This window comes from Harpegnathos saltator, unplaced genomic scaffold, assembly GCF_003227715.2.
Source record: "Harpegnathos saltator strain DR-91 unplaced genomic scaffold, Hsal_v8.6 scaffold250, whole genome shotgun sequence".
NCBI classification, from domain to species: Eukaryota; Metazoa; Arthropoda; class Insecta; order Hymenoptera; family Formicidae; genus Harpegnathos; species Harpegnathos saltator.
The window spans coordinates 489,859-509,459 of record NW_020230040.1 but is presented as its reverse complement, the minus strand read 5'-3'; the positions used below and the strand labels follow the sequence as shown (position 1 = coordinate 509,459).

At 52.2% G+C, this 19,601-nt stretch overlaps 2 protein-coding genes across 5 annotated transcripts in view; one reads left to right on the top strand and one right to left on the bottom strand.

Annotated features, from left to right (window-relative positions):
- The window catches only part of LOC105191579 (uncharacterized), a 46,520-nt gene extending 28,530 nt beyond the window's left edge, over window positions 1-17,990 (bottom strand). The window contains exons 1-2 of one of the 4 annotated variants that reach the window (XM_019845265.2): window positions 17,384-17,990; window positions 15,619-15,732 (exon numbers count right to left, since the gene is read on the bottom strand). In XM_019845265.2, the coding sequence (XP_019700824.1) occupies window positions 15,619-15,732; window positions 17,384-17,418 (149 nt within the window). In that variant the 5' untranslated portion in view covers window positions 17,419-17,990. Of the gene's footprint in view, window positions 1-23; window positions 1,743-13,597; window positions 13,746-15,618; window positions 15,733-17,383 lie in introns of those variants that run through there. The other 3 variants (XM_011155090.3, XM_025299043.1, XM_019845267.2) reach the window with 3 other exon arrangements.
- Window positions 17,991-18,606: 616 nt separating this feature from the next.
- Window positions 18,607-19,562, top strand: LOC105191581 (protein LLP homolog). Its single transcript, XM_011155094.3, has 2 exons — window positions 18,607-18,907; window positions 19,030-19,562. Exons 1-2 carry the CDS (start codon window positions 18,748-18,750, stop codon window positions 19,302-19,304), a joined length of 435 nt encoding a protein of 144 aa, XP_011153396.1. The 5' UTR covers window positions 18,607-18,747; the 3' UTR covers window positions 19,305-19,562.
- Window positions 19,563-19,601: the final 39 nt, after the last annotated feature.

Here is a 19,601-nt window from a genome sequence, read left to right as displayed (position 1 = left end):
GTCCCTACCGCGAAGCCGCTTACCTCACGCTGCAGGATCTTCCCGGTTTGGAGGTCATTGCACTGCGGCGGGTGGTCGTTGCGGCGGGGTGATGGTCGGTGGTGGCGAATCGATTTTCCATGACAACGTGCGACGTCGTTCGCTGGAGGTCGCCTTCCTTCCTCCCTTCCTCCTGGTCCGGCTGCCCCTGCTCGCCTCGTCCCTCGCTCCACCGCGCCCGTCCGCGACGCGTTCTCCTCGTGGCACGTGATCAGGACGTGAACTTTGCTCTTACTCGACCGAAGAGTGCATCCTCTTCAAGATACAGGTCGATCGATAGTTCTCTGCCACTTCCTCGTCGGTCGCGCCTTCGTGGTCCCCTCACGCCGACTCGAAGGTGTCCAAGCGACACCTGACGAAACTCGAATTTGGGAGCCTCAGGGTAGCCGACATTGTCCCGGAACGGATGTGAACGCGACTGACAAGAGTGCGTCTCGACGAGCAGGTTCGACGATCGCGAACTGAGAGCGAGGGTGGGTGAAAGGGAGGGGCAGGTGTCTCTCCTCAAGGCCGCCGGTTCCTCGCGTCACGATTCGGGAACTCGTGACGCGAATTCGCTAAATTCGCTATCTCGGCCCGACGTAGGCTTGATACGCGAACAGTTCGCACGACAGAATCCAATGTCACGGCGATGGTGACGTGATCGTTTCTGTTTGCACGGGCATTTATGGTCGAGCGAGGTTCATCGAAGCGTGCTTGTTTGTGTACTTCCCCCTTCTTCCTCGTGCTTTTTCGATGGCTCTTTCACCTTCTTCTCCTTGCCGTAGAGGAGGAGCTCGGTGAACTCGGTCGTGTCGCGACGCGACGCGACGTATCGTGTCGCGGCGTCGTCTCGCCTCGCGCGGTTCCACGTCGGGGAATCCCGAAGAGATCGATGCGCACAGCGAACCCTCTCTCGCGACTGTCGACTCGCGGTAGCAAAAAGAATTCACGTGACCGTCGCGAATCGCGAGTCGTTTCCGATTTCTCCGACGATCTCCACGGATTCGTTAAGGATTCTTTGCGGACCGCTTTTGCGAGAGCTTTTGTTCCGGAGATTCACGGATAAGCAATTCTTAGAGACCGCTCGCGAGACCGCAGTACACCCAAAGTCGACGGCAAAACGACGATCCGTTGAGAAAAGAAGCGCTTGGCGACGAGCGATTGAATTATTGCAGGAACAAACTTGCCCGCAAACAGCTGTTTACGTTACGTCTTTGCGCGCGCGTGTGTGTGTGTGTGTGTGTGTGTGTGTGTGTGTGGGTGTGTGGAACGATCAATGTCATCGCATGCGTTTACGCGACATGCGAGAACGTAACCTATATGTGTGTGTGTGTGTGTGTGTGTGTGAACACGACGCCGCGCACCAACACACGCTTCGACCGCTTCGGCGGGGTTTCACGCCGGGTTTAACCCCGACGAACACTCCGACGATACTGCCGACGTTCACGTTCACGACGGCTTCTCGTTCACGTGGTGGTCGCGACCTCTCCGGCATCCACGAGCGGAATGGTGAACGAGAGACGGTGCCGAGGTCGGGCCGAGTGAGGCGCGTAAAGTGGCTCTCTCGTGGCGCCGGGGGGTGATTCTCGCGTGCCGGCGCGTCGCCGCCGCCGTCGCCGTCGCGCTGCCAGTCGCGTTGCTGCAATACGCTGCAACTACCCGCGGTTACACCACGTTTTACTCCTATCGACCGTATCGCACTGCGACGAGGAATCGGACTGGCCGCCGAGCCGCGTGCCGCGCAGGTTTCATAAGTGCTCGGGAGCGCGCGCAGGCTCGCTCGCGAGCGGCACTACTATGAAGCGCAGGTGGCGCCGAATTAGACGCTCGTAAATGTCACCTCTCGTCGCCGACGTTCGCCGCTGGATACCGTTTCCGTGTGTTAATCAACGAAGTCATAATTAAATTCTCCCTCGCTCCTTGATCGACTAACAAATGCGCAGAGTATTCTCTCCCAGAACGGGAAATTCCATCAAAAGTACACTCGGAGAAATGCAACAGAATATCTCCCTCCTCTCCCCCTTTCTCCCTCTCTCTCTCTCTCTCTCTCTCTCTCTCTCTCTCTCTCTCTGCCACACAGTTCGAATAAGTCTAGCGATCGGCACATTCGTACCTGACTACGAAGAAACAGCGAAAGAGGAAAAGAAGCTGTAAAACATTTGACGGACACTTTTTCATGTCCTTTTACCGCAGACGAGAGAAACCACCCCTTTGCTTGAATCAAATTTGAGTGAAGTATGAAAGTAAAAGGAACGAGGGGAAGAGGTTGCGAAAGTCTGAAATAATTACAATTACGGACAGTCTTAACGAGAGAGGCTAGCAACGTCGAGGTGACTGAAGGAATCGACAGGATTATCCGCGCAATTCGCACGTTTATCCTTCACTCATTGTCGACGCGTGCGCCGAGACGCAGGCAGACGCGACGTTACCGCGTCGAATCCGCAGCTCGTCGACGGCCGGCCAATTACGGACCGCATTGGCCGCATTAAGGAGACTGGAGGGTCAGATTACTGAAAAATCGTGCTTACTTTTCATAATATTTCGTGACGAACTGAACAAATGTGCAAGAATGAAAATTTTAGATAAATTTTATATTTATAACATATGAAGAGTAGAGAAATTTTGTTTACTAACAAATACTCATGTAAATATACGTCCACTTAAATTTTAAACGCTGTCTCTCTCGAAATTTTATTGTTCAACTTTTCGCAATGATTTCTCCGAAATTGAGCTTCGTATCGATTTGAAATTTTAAAGCAATAATATTTGTTCATCTGGCTCTCAGATGAACCATGGACAATTACATCAAAATATTTCATTTCGAGATATTAATTTTTTTATCGTAAGAAGACTGAAAAATTTGGATTTTCTCCTAATAATAGCCGTCATTTTGTTAATTTTGTTCGATCTTCTTTTTGTAACGGTTCACCGGATAATGATAAGCCTCCTCAAGATTCCTGACTAAAATTCGCTCTGATCGGACCACCGAGAGCCGAGGTATTACTGCAAAAACGACAACTTCCAAACAAAAAGGAGAGTATATTTCAACCATATATATCGTACATTTATACGAGTATTTGTTAATAAACAAAATTTTTCTACTCTTCATACGTTGTCATATAAATATGCCTAAAATTTTCATCCTTGCACATTTATTCCGTCAGTCCGTCACAAAATATTATCAAAAACGAACACAATTTTTCAGCAATCTGACTCTCCAGTCCCCTTAAGGCCCCTTAAGGACGGTATCGCGCCAGAGACCGATCCCGCCATCTCGATCGATTTCCGTCCCGAGATCTGCACCCCCGCGTGGCCGCGCGCGGCGACGCTCTAACGGCCGCTAATTACCAGCGACGACGCTCCGAGTCACATCGATGAGGGACAATTAACGCGTCCGCGCGCGCGCAATAACAATCACGCCGCGCGCGCGGTCGCGCGCCGTCAAGACGCGGCGGGGGCGTTATTTAACGCGAGACGCGCGACGGCGAGGCCGGCGATGACGAGATACGCGAGCCGCTCATTGTGATTAGGTGGCGAGAGAGACCGCGCTAAATGAATGCCGCGTTTATAACCACGCGCCATGACCAGCAGAAGTCTGGAATCTGGCTGTCCGCCACATAACTCGCGGCACGGAGCGCGGCGAGAGAGGATCGATCGCGGCCGGGGTTGCCTCGTGATCTCGTCACTTCTCGCCGAAGGACTCCGATGCTCCTCGTTGCGCCTGTCCGATCCCGCGTGAAGAGAGTACTCTTCGCCGGGTCCTTCAGCGACATTTTTCGCCGTCTCCATCCGACGGCCGAGGGATTAAACGATGCGAGAGCACTTTTGCCCGGCATCTCCCCCCTCCATGCCGCATTCTCTCGACGCGACATCCGGGTCCTTAAATCTCGTTCGCGATACCGCGGGCTCGAGGACTCTTCGTCCTCGAGCGGGTGAGAAGTCGCGGTCGGACGCGCGTGAGTTATAACCCGCATAAATTTACACGCCGAGCGCTTTTGCCGTGACATCGCGCGCGCGCGCGCGGCCGCGCTAAAATCCGCGGAAGAGCGAATGTTTCCGCTGCGATGCGCATGGTGGAGTATAACAATCCTGACAATACCGCGGGCGCGGGAGCGGAAACGCAAAAGGAAGGCAGACGCCGCGCGTAACGCCGCGGCGATTTCGCGCGCGGAGTATTCTAAATCGCGCGCGGCACTCGGACGCGCGCGCGTGTCGCCGAAAACAAACGCGACCGACGCGAGATTACGCGGAATGTCGCGATGAATTTCTGACCCGAGGGGGTCTCTCTCTCTCTCTCTCTCTCTCTCTCTCTCTCTCTCTCTCTCTCTCTCTCTCTCTCCCTCCCTCCCTCCCTAACTAGCGCATCGTCGAGAGAGCTATTCCAGCCGGAGGGGACGGGACGCGCCGCGCCCGAGAATTCGCGATATGCGCGAGCCGCCGGGGAAGGTTGGGCGATGGCACATACAAATTGCACCGAAAGATAACACTCGCACAGCGCGGTCGTCGCTTCTCCTCGACTCCTCGCGAGAGAGCGAGTCACCCTGTGGACGTTCTCGCTCGGGAAGGAAGAAGAAAAAAAAAAGCAGACGGGAACGCGACGAGAAACGCGCGGGGAAACGCAAAAGCGGCAAAGTCCACTCGAGTACGAGCCGCGCGCGCGGTGTCGTCTCGCGACACGGAATTCCATTCGCTTCGCGGTTACATCGTTGCGGGAACACGTCAGCTTCGCGGCCGGTATTACGACGTTAGCCATCGCCGACGTGCGAAATCGAGTGAAGCTGAAGGAGGTAAGCGCGGTAAGCGCGTCTTCCGGGGCGTCTCTCGCGAGAGACGGGCAAAAGCGAGAGGGTGCGAGAGCGCGCGCTGTGAAGACTATGTTGAGACTCGGGACATTCACACGTCAGGTCCGTTGAAATGCGACGGCGATAAGTTCCCTCGATTGGCCGCGAAGCGAGCCGCGCGCCCGCTGTGTGTGATCATTATAAATTACGCGTAATGGTGCTAGGCTGAAAACAGCACCACACGGCAGCCCGGGACTATGCGGAATGTTGTGCCGCAGATCGTCGAGGCGGATGCTTCCTTGAATTATGGCCGCGGGTCTACCTCCGCCGGTCGTTTCTCTCCGCGCTTGCAAGACCAATTGGATTTGAACACGTGTATTCAAAGTTAGAACCGCGCTGCCGTGTCTCTGTCGTGTTACGCGCGGATGTGCTCCAAGTCGCGCGCGTTCTCCCGAACCGCGCCCTTCGCGCGCGCGCGCGCGCACCAGGAATCGAATCGTCGTCGACGATATAATTCGTCGTGGTCTTCGTCTTCGTGATGTAGCAAATCTCACGCCGCGCTCGCTCTTCGCAGCGCGTCTATCGATCGGTCCCCATGTGACCGATACGCATGAGCGAAGTACGTTCTTATTGACTTTGGCCGCTCCGAGAGAGAGAGAGAGAGAGAGGCTCGCCGTGCGCGCTTTTCACTTTCCGCGCCGTTGCGGCGATTGAACGCGGTTGACGTTCGCGGAAACGACACCCCACGATCTTCGATCGTCTCGTCTCGCTCGTCGGGGCTCGTCGCTTTTCCTTCGCTCGCGAATCGCGCGAATAAATGCGCCTCGATTTCGGCGACCGACACGCGTCTGAGATAACATCGCGATCAACGTCGCGCCGGAAAATTCATGCCGGACGACAACGGCGTAATTTAGGCGCCACATAAATCCACGGACATTGTCGGCCGGTCGGTGGTCAAAGATGAAGTCGCGCTCGACTCGAGGTTTCGCGCATACCGTAAGCGGGATTCCAGAGCGGCGGCGGCGGCGGCGGCGGCGGCGGCGGCCGCGTACACGCGCTCTCCCGCTCCCCCCCGGGGAACCACAAAGAAAGTCGGCTGGAATGCCGGGAGAGTCGCAGACGCGTAAATCGCTCGGCCCTCTCTCGTGCGCATAGGTGCGCACACGCTCGTGTAAATATAGAACGCGTCCCGAAATATGTCTTTCAGTCCGCACTTAAAATCGTCGCTTCCGCCGGCGATCCGTCGGGGTTTCCACCACCTAAAGGGCCGCACTCGAGATCGCCGGCGCGCGCTCGTGTCTTCTTCAACTCAACGCGACGCGACGCCTCGCCTCATGCCTCGATCGATCGCTCGATCCTAGAGATCCATCACCTCGGGAAACGCCACATATTTTCTCGCGGTCCAGCTACTCGAATTCGACTCGCGGTCTGGACGAAAATAACGTCGCTCGCGATTCGAGTCCTCGCGCGCGGCCTTCGCGAGCTACGAACTTCGGACGTTTCGCGCGGCGTTGGATCGTCAGTCGAAGTCGTAATTCCCATTCGCTCGAAGAGCCGGGAGATTTCTGAAGGAAGCGATAGGCAAAGAAGAGGCACTATCGATCCGCGCGATCATTCAGGCGTGAAGCCAGTGTCTTAGCACGATAGGTAGATCGGAGCCCCGATCGAGCGGAGGCCGCAGGGTTAACGGTGCATGAGCCCATTGATCTCGGATTTATTCGGTCCGTGTCGCGATAGATCCGTCTGTTTCAGTCTGTACGAATCGTGCAGCGTCATTGAAGAAAGTACGTGAGAATAATAACAATAATTTTGCGGCAACTCCGGAACACTCTCTCTCTTCCTCTCTAAACCGGAACCGTGCGGAGGGACGAAGAAAAGTCGATCGCGTCATAAAAAATAGCTGAGATAAAGTAAAGGCTGACTTACTTCTTGGCTTGGCTTGGTCTGTTTTGCTCATTACTTTGGAAGACTCATATTCCGTGGGCGCTTGCGCGCTTGCTCGCTCACTCGAAATAATGATAACCTGAGTACGAAACTACGCGAGAGCCACGTGAAAGCCGAATACTCCGGATATCCAGAGAAGGCTGACTGAGATACCTTACACGGCTTACTTGCTGAAAATGTTCACCGTTCAACTGATTCCACGGATCCCACAAGAACCGCCTCGGGCATTGGGAAGGGCAGTCTCTCGTGGTGTGCTTTAGAGTAACCTACTACTCTACCAAGCCCTTCCCGACAACCTGAATTTTGAATTTAGAAACTTTATTGGTCAAGCAGGGAGGTTTCGAATTTTGATTCGTCAGGGGAAGGGCCTGTAGGGATGCTCGCGTGCAGTGGGCTTTCCCGAAAGGACGAGGGTTACTTACTTAGCTCTGATCTCCCCCTTGTGTGGCCCCTTGTTGTTGACTGAGTACCTGTGAAGTTTGCGACTGTATGCTCCCAAAACCTCGGTAATAATGCGGCGTTATGTCATTCAAGAAGGAAAGAGACTTTCGTTTTCTATCATTCTTTTAAGGTAACAAGATCACGCATGTCGAAGTCAAGGACTCCCGAGTCATCTTATCTTTTCTCTCTTTTCATTTCCCGGCTTAGCAATTGTTCGCGGTCGTCCATCGTACGTTCATCGTAAACTCAAAGGAAGCGAAGAATTTCGAAGAATACAAAGTAAAGAGAATATAGAAAAAATAAGCGCGGTCTTTTCTACCTAACTCGAGTTACGCTTTAACATTTAAGCACAATGGATTAACCATAATGTTGCGTGAAGTGGCTTTGCCGAAAATCCTCTTGGAACACAAGATTTTTCGAGATGTTACTCCGCGACGACACGTTTCGAGTGTTTGTGAACTTTGTTGTCACTTTCTCCAAAGTCGATTTGACTCTTGAAATGAACGTATCTTTGGAAGTTGCGAAATTGCAGTGTAAATTTCGCGCGAATGGAGAGCCGGGACAGGCCGGTTAACGTGCAAACGTATGACCTATCGAGCTTGTTTAGCTGGCGGCTCTCAATTATTTATGTTCGCTTGTACGACGCGATACGGCGAAGACAACGAAAGGTTTCCATCGCGGATCCTGGAAAGGTGAGCGGGCTTTCGCGTTTGCATTGTTCCGCGAAAGGACGAACATATCGCGCGCGCGCGCGCGCGCGAGTCTCTCATCTCTTCATCAATTCGTTGCAACGTAGAAGGTGTGGTCAGTCGGATAGCTCGGCTTTTTCGCTTGCAATAAGGTTAACCGGGTGAGAGCCGCCTTTCGCCTTTTATCACGGCACGGCGCATCTGTGCAACAAAAGAGTATTCTTTTCGACGGACGCGCGAAACGCCAGCAACCAATGATGATTGATCCCGAAGATCGCCCGTAAGATAGCAGAAGGGAAAAAGGCCAAAACCAACACGTTTGCGAGATCGAGTGATTGAATAATTAATACAACGACGCGAACGCCACGGATCCCTCGGATCAAACTGCAAGATCTGCCGAGCCGGCATCGATCGAAATCGATTGCTCAATCGCGAACGCGAACGTGAGACCTCGCGTAGACCGCGCGCTGCAACCTCCAACAGCCAGCTGCGACAAAGCAAGCCTGACGACTGTTAATTACATAAATTTGGCATGCGACGAGACGAAGATTGATCGCCGGTTACGACAATCAGCAGTAATCGCGGTCTTCCCTCTTACGTATACGCGTGTACATCGCCGTCGTCGCGAGTGACGAAAGCAAAGCCCAGTCTCCGCGGCCGTCACGCACGGCGGACCAAATAACAATCGGAAGAGCGTGCATCGCTCGCACGCATCGGAGGTTAATTGAACGCGACCCGGCGAACACGTGGGCGGCCGGTAATTGTAATCCATGGGATTAGCCGCAGCTGCCGCGTCCCCGAGAGCAGCGCTCGCCCCCCCCCCCTCCTCCCGCTCCCATCTCCCTCCCCGTATCCCATGGGCGCGCGTGTCACCGACGGGAAGAAGAATGGACAAATGGACAAGTGGCTACTCTCGTTCGACGAAGGTTCTTCTTCCCCAACAAATCGTCAATTTTCCCCATTTTCTCTGGCCATCTGCCATGATTCGTCAGGGTCGGATTCGTCAGGGGTCTACCGAGATCGATCGCTAGTCATGCTGGGTACCCGCGAATTTGGGTTTTTCATTCAACGCAATTATCACTGGGATCCTGCGGTCCCAGTGATAATTGCGTTACGCCAGTGCAAGGAAAGAGGCTTCCGGTTCTTTATAGAGTCTTTAACGTAACATGCGTGTCACGTTCGAGTGCCAAGGTTCCGAGTTACTTTCATCGCTCTTGTCCTCTCCGCTTTCCCAATCCTCCGCGGTTGCTCGACCTTTCACAGTGAATCCACGGGAAATTGAGAAATTCCCAAGAACGCAAGATGGAAAAGAGAGAAAAAATGCGGTGTCTTCTCTCTCTCTCTCTCTCTCTCTCTCTCTCTCTCTCTCTCTCTCTCTCTCTCTCTCACTCTCTCTAATACTTGCGTTCCTAACAGCTGGGTTCTAACAACAAGACGAACCATAATTCCTCAAACTCCTCTTGGAGTGCAGTATTTTTTCAAGTTTTATCGCCCGACCGTCCGAGTTTCTCTGAATTTTCCTTATCTTGTTTTTTCTTCGAAACCGCTTCGGCTTTCGGAATAAATGTATCTTTGGAGAACGCTGAATACTTCAACATGAATTTTGCATGAATGGCGAGACCTTACGAGTCAGGCCGATCAGCATGCGAATGTAACCTGCCGCTTTTGTTGCTTGGCCGGCCGCGGCGGCTAAGCTTTCAATTATTTATGATCTGTACGAGCTATATATACGACTATATCACCTGTACGAAGCGATACGGCGAAGACCACGGGAAGCTTCTATCGCGAATCCGTCGGAGTTGACGGGAAAAACGTGAGTCGGTCGATTGTATCTCCAACGTTCGACAAGATCTCGAGTCGGAGTAGTCGCGATATTCCGAGCGGATAGCGAACGCTAAATACGCCTTTCTAATTCCCAAGCTGCAGTAATTTTGTTATACCTGACATTTGTATAAAACAATGGGAAAACTTTGAACTGGGAAAGCACAGTCAGCGCGCTCGCCACGTGTCCACGATAAAACTCTCGGGAAACGAATATAGCGGCGCGACGCAAACCGCCCGCGCCGCGCCGGCCGTTCTTCCCGATCGGCTCTCTCGCGGTATCATTACAATCGGGTTTCATTTTTTTCTCCTCTTCTTTTTCCACCGACTTGTTACGAAACGTCGCGACGCTGGATTGGAATACAGAATGATTGTCCTACGACTTTGCGAACACCTCCGGTAACAATCGGTCATCGAGATAAAACGGCTCGTGTTACCGCGGAACGAATTCTAATCCCGTCTGTAAGATCCATTGCGACATCGAGGAGATCTGCGATGCCGATGGTGTAACTTTCCAGCCCAGAAAACGGGAATGAGCGCGGACGAAGGTCTCTCTCTCTCTCTCTCTCTCTCTCTGTCTGTCTGTCTGTCTGTCTGTCTGTCTGTCTGTCGAGAGAGAAAGATTTCGCCGACGTTACCCAAGGCACCAGTGTTTACGATACTTCAATGGCGTTTTTCTGAGAGACGCCATACGGAGCATGCTTAGAATCGGACCGACAAATTTCTCCTGCCTTCAAACGGCAGTAAGCATGAGCTCGACGCGAGTGCGGTAATGAGAGAAGGCGTTAAAAAAAGCGAATTTTACGGACGTGAATGGGTCGGACGAATTAAAAGCGAATTAAACGGACAAATTACAGAGAGGAGACCTCTCGAAAGATCGGCATTAGCGTCGCTTTGTTGCCCGCCAAATTGGAGCCGTCGCGCGTCGCGGGCGGAGCGCTGCACGAAATTTTCGCCGCACGAAAATGTCGGAATTACGCGGACGGCCTCCTCCTGACGCTCACAAGATTACACGGGATTCACTTAACGACCGTCGATGTGCGCCGCCTGCTCGAGGCTGCCGCATACTTGGCTGAATATCCAGCGCATACGGCGAGGAAGATTTACGCCGGCGTATTAATTAAAACACTCCCGGGGATTTCATTCTCCCACAAGGGAGCGCAGACTCTAAGACGGGCTCTCTCGTTTCCGACCAGATCTCGCGAACTTAATAAGCAGACAAGCGGAAAGCGGAGCGCGCGCGCGCGCGCCGACGGCGCCGGTTAAGTCAGCGCGTAGCGCGCGCCCGGTCGCGGCGCGGTAACTTTTAAAATATTATCTCACGGTTGCTTCATAAATCCGCCGGCGTCGATACTCGATTCCGCCGGTCGGTCAGCGAGAGGAGAGATCCGCTCTATTCTGTGGCCACGTGAAGCGCCAACAAGAACAAACGGAGAGAGGGTCAAATAGACAGATAGAGAGAGAGAGAGAGAGAGAGAGAGAGAGAGAGAGAGAGAAAGAGTACGGACATTTTTCCTTTCCTCTCCTTTATCTCGTTCACGAGAGAGATCCTTGACAGTGAGACCGGGAGAGAAAGTCCCGGCAGCTGGCCTCGAGAGATTAACAGCGTACAGAGGAGGACATCTCGTACAAACGTGTAACGAGGATTTCTTCAAATGCCGCGCGAATTTCCCGCGAGAATTACGAGTCGCGATCGCGGACGAGCTGAGATGAGCGTCTCTTTATCTCGCCCTCTTTCTCTCTCGCTCGCTCGCGCGCGCAGAAAACTACACCGCCGAGGCGTCGTGTGAATTATCCGACTCACGTTCGCGTTTCCATACCTCGCGATTCTTCGTCCACCGAGGCACGTCTCGACGGCCTCTCTCGATATCGTCATGCGAGATTTATCTTCGTCAGCGAGGCGATCTTCGCGATCCGCTGATGCGTTGTCTTGCGCCGTAGGACCGCGTCGAGGATCCGTTCTCTAATTACGCGCGATCGAGGCGGCCACGAGGACGGAAGATACTTATCGGGATACCCGGGTCGCGTTTCGTGTTTTACCGCGTACGCGATCCCGATCGCGATCGGATCACGATCGGAAGCCGCCACCTGAATCCCGCGGCGACTCCAGGCGCGCCGCGATTCCGCGGAAACGTTCGATCGACGAGTTCGGTTGGCGATTTCCCACTCCCGTTCGGCAGCTCGAAGTTTCTCGCGTGCGACTTCTCATCTCGCGAACGCGACGCCGCCGGCAGAGATACCAGATTTTCAACGGGATTTTTACGTCCGTTAGGGTTAGCCAGGAACTTCCGCTTTCCACATCGAATCCCTTCGCCGCCGGCAGGCCGGCTGTGCAAGGTTACGGATGTTCGCTACGTTAAGTAGCAATAATCCTCGAGGCGATTCCATGCCTGGGTGAAATGTAATTAGCAAGCTCGCGGCACGATGTCGTTAAATACGTCGACTACTTTGTGGTTTTCCCCGGCGCGCGTACTTAATTTCACGGTCGTCTCGCGTCCCGCTACCCGACGCGGGAAAGGAGTGAGATCATTGGAGATTACGCCAGCCGGACCGGTCGTCGTAATTTGCGTTGACACCGCGTGATCAAATGCAGAAAATAGCTAAACAAAAAGAAAGAGAGAGAGAGAGAGATATGCATATACATATCTCCGTCTGCGAAGTGTGTCACGCGCCGAACACTGTCCGCGACTGTCCGATCCGTATAAAATACGTCGCGGTCTCGCTGGCTTTCGAAATGATAATTGTAACGAGATACGATTTTCCCGCGTCGACCGCTCCATATCGCTCCGATCGCGATCGACGCGCGGTCACGTGAACGTCCGCGAGACGGGTCCGCTTTCACGTGACCTTGGAAACCTGACCCCAAAGAGAGAAAATCCTCCGCAGGTATACGGCGCGGAAATCGACTCGTCGACCGGTCGCTCCCGCGCCGCGCCGCTTCGTGCAGGTGAGAAGAAGAAGAAGAAGAAGAAGAAGTCTCAATTCCGTTTCCCCGCGCCGCGTTTCGCTGCGCCGCGATTTATGAACCGGCATTGTTGCACGACCGGCACAACTAAGTTTCACGTAGGCGGATAAACCACGCGCGGCCGCGAACGCGAACGCGCGCGGCCATTGATATTCACGGCGGTGAAGACAATGACCCGGTTAACCCGCGATAGCGGGGGAATCGGTGTCAATACCGTGGATGACGGCTCGCCGTGGACGGCGACCGGAAGACGCTCGATAGATATCGCGTCGATATCGACGCGACGACGAGATATGGCTCGCGCGTAGCTCGTAGCACTGCTCATTGAATTATTCACCGCCGATGCGACTCTATTCGAGTGAGATGTGCTCGTGCGGAGTAGCCGATTGTACGTATACATTCAAATAATAATCAACGTAAACATTTGCATTTTCCAATCGAGGACGAGTTCTCGCGAGGGTGAAATCGACGGGACGGGCGAGCCCGCGTCTCCGCTCGCGACTCGGTTTCACTCTCCGTAAAAACGCAGCCGGTTTCGAGAGAGGAATTACGGGAAAATCTTTCGGCGCTCTTGCTTTCCTCCGGAATCTAACGAAGCCAGGAACCGGTTTCCTGCCGCTCGAGTTGTTCACACGTACGGCTGTCCGGGGAAAAAAGCGCAAGGATATCGGACGGCGTAATGTTTGTACCACAAACGATTGTTTAGTCTACGAATGGCCGCGTACACACACACACACACACACACACGCATATACACATACACATGCCTCCTCAAGATAATATCTCAAATGGAAAAACCGCGAGAGATCCGCGATATCTTCGTCTCTTCATGTTTGTATTATTATTTGTATTGTAGCCTCGTATCATTCCTCATTTTGTCAACTCATTGAGATCGTATCTTCTCGCGTTTGAAGTGAAGAAAAATGGCTACTCACGCGTCTGCTGCGTTTTTCCACAATTGTTCCTCGCGATTGCCACGAGGCAATCGCGAGGACGACAGGTCGTCGATTCCCTCCTGGTTCCCTCCTTTACCACGCATTCCCACGCCGGGGCGAATCCGCGAGAGCGCCGATATTTCGCAACGCGCGGCTTCTGCCGGTTTCTCCCAATGCTCAGCGCGTTTCTCGCTTCTCGCGCAGTCAGCGAATATTTCGCACGATCTTTTTATTAGCGCGCGTTTACGACGCGCGCGGCAGTTTTTTACAACGCGCGGCAATTTCTTATCGCGCGCACGCGCGCGCGCGACGATTACTCACGTAGGCGATTACGAAACAGGAAAATTACACTTATAAATACACGGCGAGGTAACGCAAACGCTCAGGATATCCTCGGTTATTGGAGGCTCGGGAAAAAATATTCACCGGGGCTTTTCAATGTAACGAAACAACGCGCGTTGCACGCGAACTTCGCAATTGAAAGTTCCCCGCGTACCGCCGCGCCTGCGTCTCGCATTATGCGTCCTAACAACGCGTCGTACAACTCGACGAGGCCCGCTTCCTCGCTTCAGGATTAAGGACGAGACACAACGGAGGTCCCATTCCGAATAATTACCCGGACCTCCGGACTCGACTCGACTCGACTCGACTCGACTCGACTCAACGTGGGAAATAAAACAATCGCGAGCCGAGAGAATGTGTCCCGTGGCTACGCCGCGGCTACGTGACTATTCCGGAACGAGAGTGAGTTCAAGTAACTGTTCACGGCGCCGCGGAGCCGGAGGGGGGGAGGGGAGGGAGGGGGGCAATTTTAGGCAGAGGACGACAATGACAGAACCGACGGAGCTCTCGAGAGCACCGCTTCGAGGCTGCGCGTAGATCAGCGTGTGGCCTAGTTGTCGGCTGACGATGACACCGATGACACCCCAACCGGGTCAGCCGGGGCATAACAGCTCGTTGCACTTTATATCGCGCACAGCGACGTGCGCATTATGCGTATTCGCGAGCCGCTAATCGATCGGTTTAGATAACGGGAGATCGAGGCGCGAGAACGGTACGATTGAGCTCACGCGATTGAATCTCTCCGATACGCCTGACTCCTCGCGAGGAGATTACGAGGAGACAATTTCCGAGCTCGCCACTCGATATAGAAAACTCGCGTTTCAAACGACTCTCCCAGCGGCCGATGGATTATGATCGATGATACCGTCACACTTGCGCTCGCGACTCCGCTCACGCGTTGGCTCGTCGTCGTCGAAATTACCGAGATCTCGGGCTGAAAGTCGGGCGCGAGCCGGACGCGAGGAGTCCGTCAGACGATACCGATGCGAAGGTACTGACATGCGGAGGATTCGTTCCCGCACGCCTAAAAGTTCGGAAGCGCGGGCACTTCCGGCAGCGCGTTCTCGTTATCAGTGAAAGTCGTTCGTTGCAGACGTGCATGTAAATGGTACGGCGCGCGAGTCCTTTCGATGTTGGAGAAGCAACCCGACGGCTTTCCATTTCTGCCGCTCGTAATTTTGCTTTCGGAAGTACACCGCTCGGTCGGCGTGCAGCGCGAGCCACGCCAAGAAAACACTCATTTCGCTCTCTAGTCAGCGCACGAAATTTTTAACGGAGCCTTTCGCCTTTCGTTCGGATGTAAAAACTACGCGAAATCGGCGCGTGCGATCTACGCCCGTCTGAAATCGTCCGAGTTGGAGGATGGCTTTTCCTCTCGAGAGGAGCGAAATGGCGAAACAGAGCCGATAACGACGTTTGAATTGCGAGCAATTCGAAACGAAGGGCTCATCGCGTGACACATATCGGTTTCGGCTCCGCGTAATCTCGCCGTGATATCTCCGAGATAAATCCTCTTCACAAGGTGATGGGGCCACGACGGTATCTTATCGCGATTATCGCACGCGTCCTCGCGATTTTTACGAGAGCGCGAGAGCGGGACTGTCGCGGTTTGCGCGAATCACGCGCGGCAGAAGAAAATTATTGTCCCTCGGGCGATAAATTAGTCATCAAGTACTCACTCGATCGCCGTTGGATCCTCGTCGAGTTCCTCGGAAATGCTAGACAAGCTGTCGCATGACCGGCTGATGAAAGAGACTGATGGTGAGTGCAATATCCTCGCATCGCTTCTGAAACTAGGAAGATTAGGTGCCATCAGCGACGACGTCGAGGAAATTGCCATTTAGCCGGCGACAACAAAATTGAGTATAATGATCGTTACACTCAACCGACGAACAATTATACATTATTCCGTGGGCAAACCGAGACCGAGCGCGGGCGCTCGCGGTGCGATTTAAGGCACGAGCGAGAAGTGGAGTCGAACACAAAAATCCGTTTCTAATGACTCTCGGTGCCTATTCATTCGCTCATTCCGGAGGTTCTTGCGGTGCCGCTTGTTCCTTTAATGAAATAACGCCAACGCTCATCAGACCGTGGAACAATTCACAAGAAACGCCATAGCCGCGCGCGCGCGCGCGCGTCCACCCTTCGCTAACTTTAGCTCTTACATAACACACGCATCCAGTGCTCGAATGAGTTTAATTGGCGTTCGCGTTGGTCCTCAGCGAGAACGAACTCGTGAGAGGGCTATCAAATGGACGTGGCATTTTCCATTCGCGACGATTATTCGCGCAAAGTATCCGGTCGCGTCTCTCTCTCTCTCTCTCTCCCCCCCTCTCTCTCTCTCTCTCTCTCTCTCTCTCTCTCTCGCAGCACGAAATGCAAATTTACGAGTGTACGGAATTAATATGAATTATCGTACATCGAGCGGACAAACTGCGAATTGCGAAAAGCGCTACGTTGTGCGTCAATGTGTATACTTTTTAAACGGAACCGCGCGGAACAGCTTATGGACAAGGCCGCAGCGATACAACGACCTACTTCCAGCACGCTGTTTAGTTAGAGTTAATTTAAACGCGAATAGAGTTAACGGAAAGAAAAGTGTAGTTCACCGTCGACTCTTTCTTCGCGAATCGGCCGGTTTTTCTTTGCTTTTATTTTCTTGTCTTTCTTTTCTTTTCTTTCACGTAAAAATACACGAGCGAGAATGTGTGAGATGTCTCTCGTACGCGAGCAGCGTCGATTAAGGGCAACGATAGGACTGCAATACGGCGCAATATCGCCGATCAGTGATCGCCAGACCAGCCGATAAAACGCAACCCCGCGGTTTCTCTCCGGCACAGATACGAACCACTCCCGTCTTCCGCAATTAACCGAAGTGCCTTATAGTTTATCGAGTCCGTCTCGACGGCGCACTAAGCCTATAAGTGACCGCGTCGGTCGTGTGTCTAACAGCGATAATCACTGCGATGTATTGATGTTCTCCGTTGGCCGGCTATTTCGAGACAACGCCGAGTACGCGCGTCTAACCGAAGCACAACACCGTACCTGTTGTGAGCAATGAGATCCACTGATTGTCATTGCGGCTCGACTCGACGAAAATTCCGCTCGCCTTGGAGATCGAGCGGCGGTCGAGTTCGCAGACAAACGAATGAAAAATATATTCCGATTGCGAGGATGGAGACAGAAATATGTTGTTTTCCTTCCTCTCGTTTGAGAAATATGCCTCACACTGCGTGCGAATAAATCGCGAGACAACGGCGAGTCAACGCGATCTCAACTTGCACGATGAAAATTACATCGCGATCAAGCCCCGAGGTCACCGCTTCGATGTGCAAAAATGCTAGTCACGGATGCGTTGTGCATTCGATTTGTGGAATCACACACGAGACGTCAGACAGTTAGTAGGATTTCGCGCGAGTCGCCGCGTGAGAGAGCCTTACTTACACCTCGTTATCTCCGGGAGACGACATCGTTGACATTCGTCAGCACAAACGGCATCACTGGCAATGCGTGAAACGTAAGTTGACCCTCCCCACGCACTAGGAGCACCACACTGTCACTACCGACCATTAGCACTTTGATAGAGCTTCTTCTACATTTCTTCGTGGCATAGTACTCTTCTTCCACGTTTACTTCTTCTATGTTTGCATAGTACTCACACGAACCGATGAGACGTCTCGGATCAGGCAGGCTTCGTACTATTTCTCATTTAAGTGAGAGATATTAGACATACACACACGTTTCCGTCGAATGTACACATAAACACACATACACACGCACACACGCGCGCATGCTTAGCGGTCATCGGTATCGAGCGGTCGAAGCGAGGGAATTAAGGGTAAGGATGCGGAATTATGCATGCGTGGCAAACTAGGTGCACTTTAAATATGTTACGAAGGAAGTGAAATGTAGAGCACGCCGTTTAAATAACCGGCACTGCCTTTGCGGCAGCTTGGAAAGCGTTAATCGAGAAATAGACGGCTACTTCGTTTTACGATCCTCGAGCGCGAATTTATCAGCCAGCCTGCCTGCCTGCCTGCCTGCCTGCTGGAAACACTCGCGTCGTTCCCCACGCGGCCGTAAATATGTATTCCTCTTATCGACGAAACGAGTATCGCCGATCTGCCGATTTCTAATGCGCCGCGATAACGATAACGGAACGCCGTCGAAGTTTCACGTCGTATTGAACTTTGTATCGCACGCAGACGCTCGTGCGGATATTCGCGTTGCAGCTTACTCAGCGTTCAATGAAATGAAACGCGAAGGTCTCTTTTTGCGCTAAGCATGGGCCAATTGACCTTTTAAGTGGAAGAAACAATCCTCGTTCCAGTCGAACGTACAGTCGGGCAATTTCGTGAAATATTTCGCGACGCGTTAAAATGGAGGTTATACATCGGCAGAATCGGAAGCACGTCTCTCCCACGGTGGCGTAATAAAAAAATATATATTATATGAATACATATACGCGAGAAATCCGAGCGGAGGATATTCACGAAGTCGCGCGAAGGAGATTGAAGCGGAATATTTCTTTACTGATAGCTCAAAATTAAGTTTCTCACCTTGTTTTTGCCTCGTTCCCGCGAGTTTCTCTTTTCGTGACTTTCGGAAACGCTGAAGCGTAGCGACTAATTCAAACGAGGTTCTGATTCAGGTACCTCACGCAGAGATGGAGCCAGCAGTCAGGCTGACCGACCGACCGTTATGCGAGTTGAAACAGAGCTGTTTCAAGCCTAACCTAACCTAACCTAACCTTTTTAACCTAATAATCTTTGGTGGTTGCACGTGCATAGGACGTACGTTTTGAAAAAATGGCAAAATCGTTGCGAAGCAAATGGAAAAGGAAATGCCGAGCAGTGAAGAGAGAACGTTACGCGGCGAAGGAATTGGATAGATTGAAAAAAACTCTCGGCATCGACGACAAAGCCCCTAAAGATGTGGAAATGGCTAACCTCGAGGAGATTGCCACAGGTAAGATTTCGCACTGTCGTATCGCAAAGACGCAAAATTTGTTTTTATAAATATTACACATCATATATATTGTAATATAACAAAATAATGCACTATATTGCTTCATTTCCGGAAACCAATAGTTGTGGATGCAAAGCAAGTAAGAAAAGATATCGAGGTTAAGCAGAGCGCTACAACCACTGATGGGAATTACATGGAAGTAGAAAATGTCAGAGTGTATAATAAGAAGACATTGCGCGATCAGTACGGCAATTATCCCGTATGGATGAACCTCAGGAAGATAAACAAGCACAAAAAAGGCAGGGCAAAAACACAAAAGGCTAACACGAAAGTAAACAAAAGAATCACTAGACGTCAAAAGAGAGCGATAAAGGACAGGAAAGCGGAAAAGGACTAGATAAACTAAACTAGATGACAATCTTTAAGATAAAACAGATGTGCAACCTGGTGCCAAAGGAAAGAGAAACAAACAGGACATTCCGCAATGTTCAGGATATCCCAAAACATTCAAGAACGGCACTCAGGTCAAGCCGAAAAGAGCAGATCTAAGATCATAAAATCTTTTCCACAAATTGTAGAATTAGCTTATATTTTACTTATCAACACTGTTAAATATAACGAAAGCTATTCTGTTTTAATAGATAAGTAACGATGATCTTTGTTGTGTGTTTATTCTAATGTTGTGCCATGTATT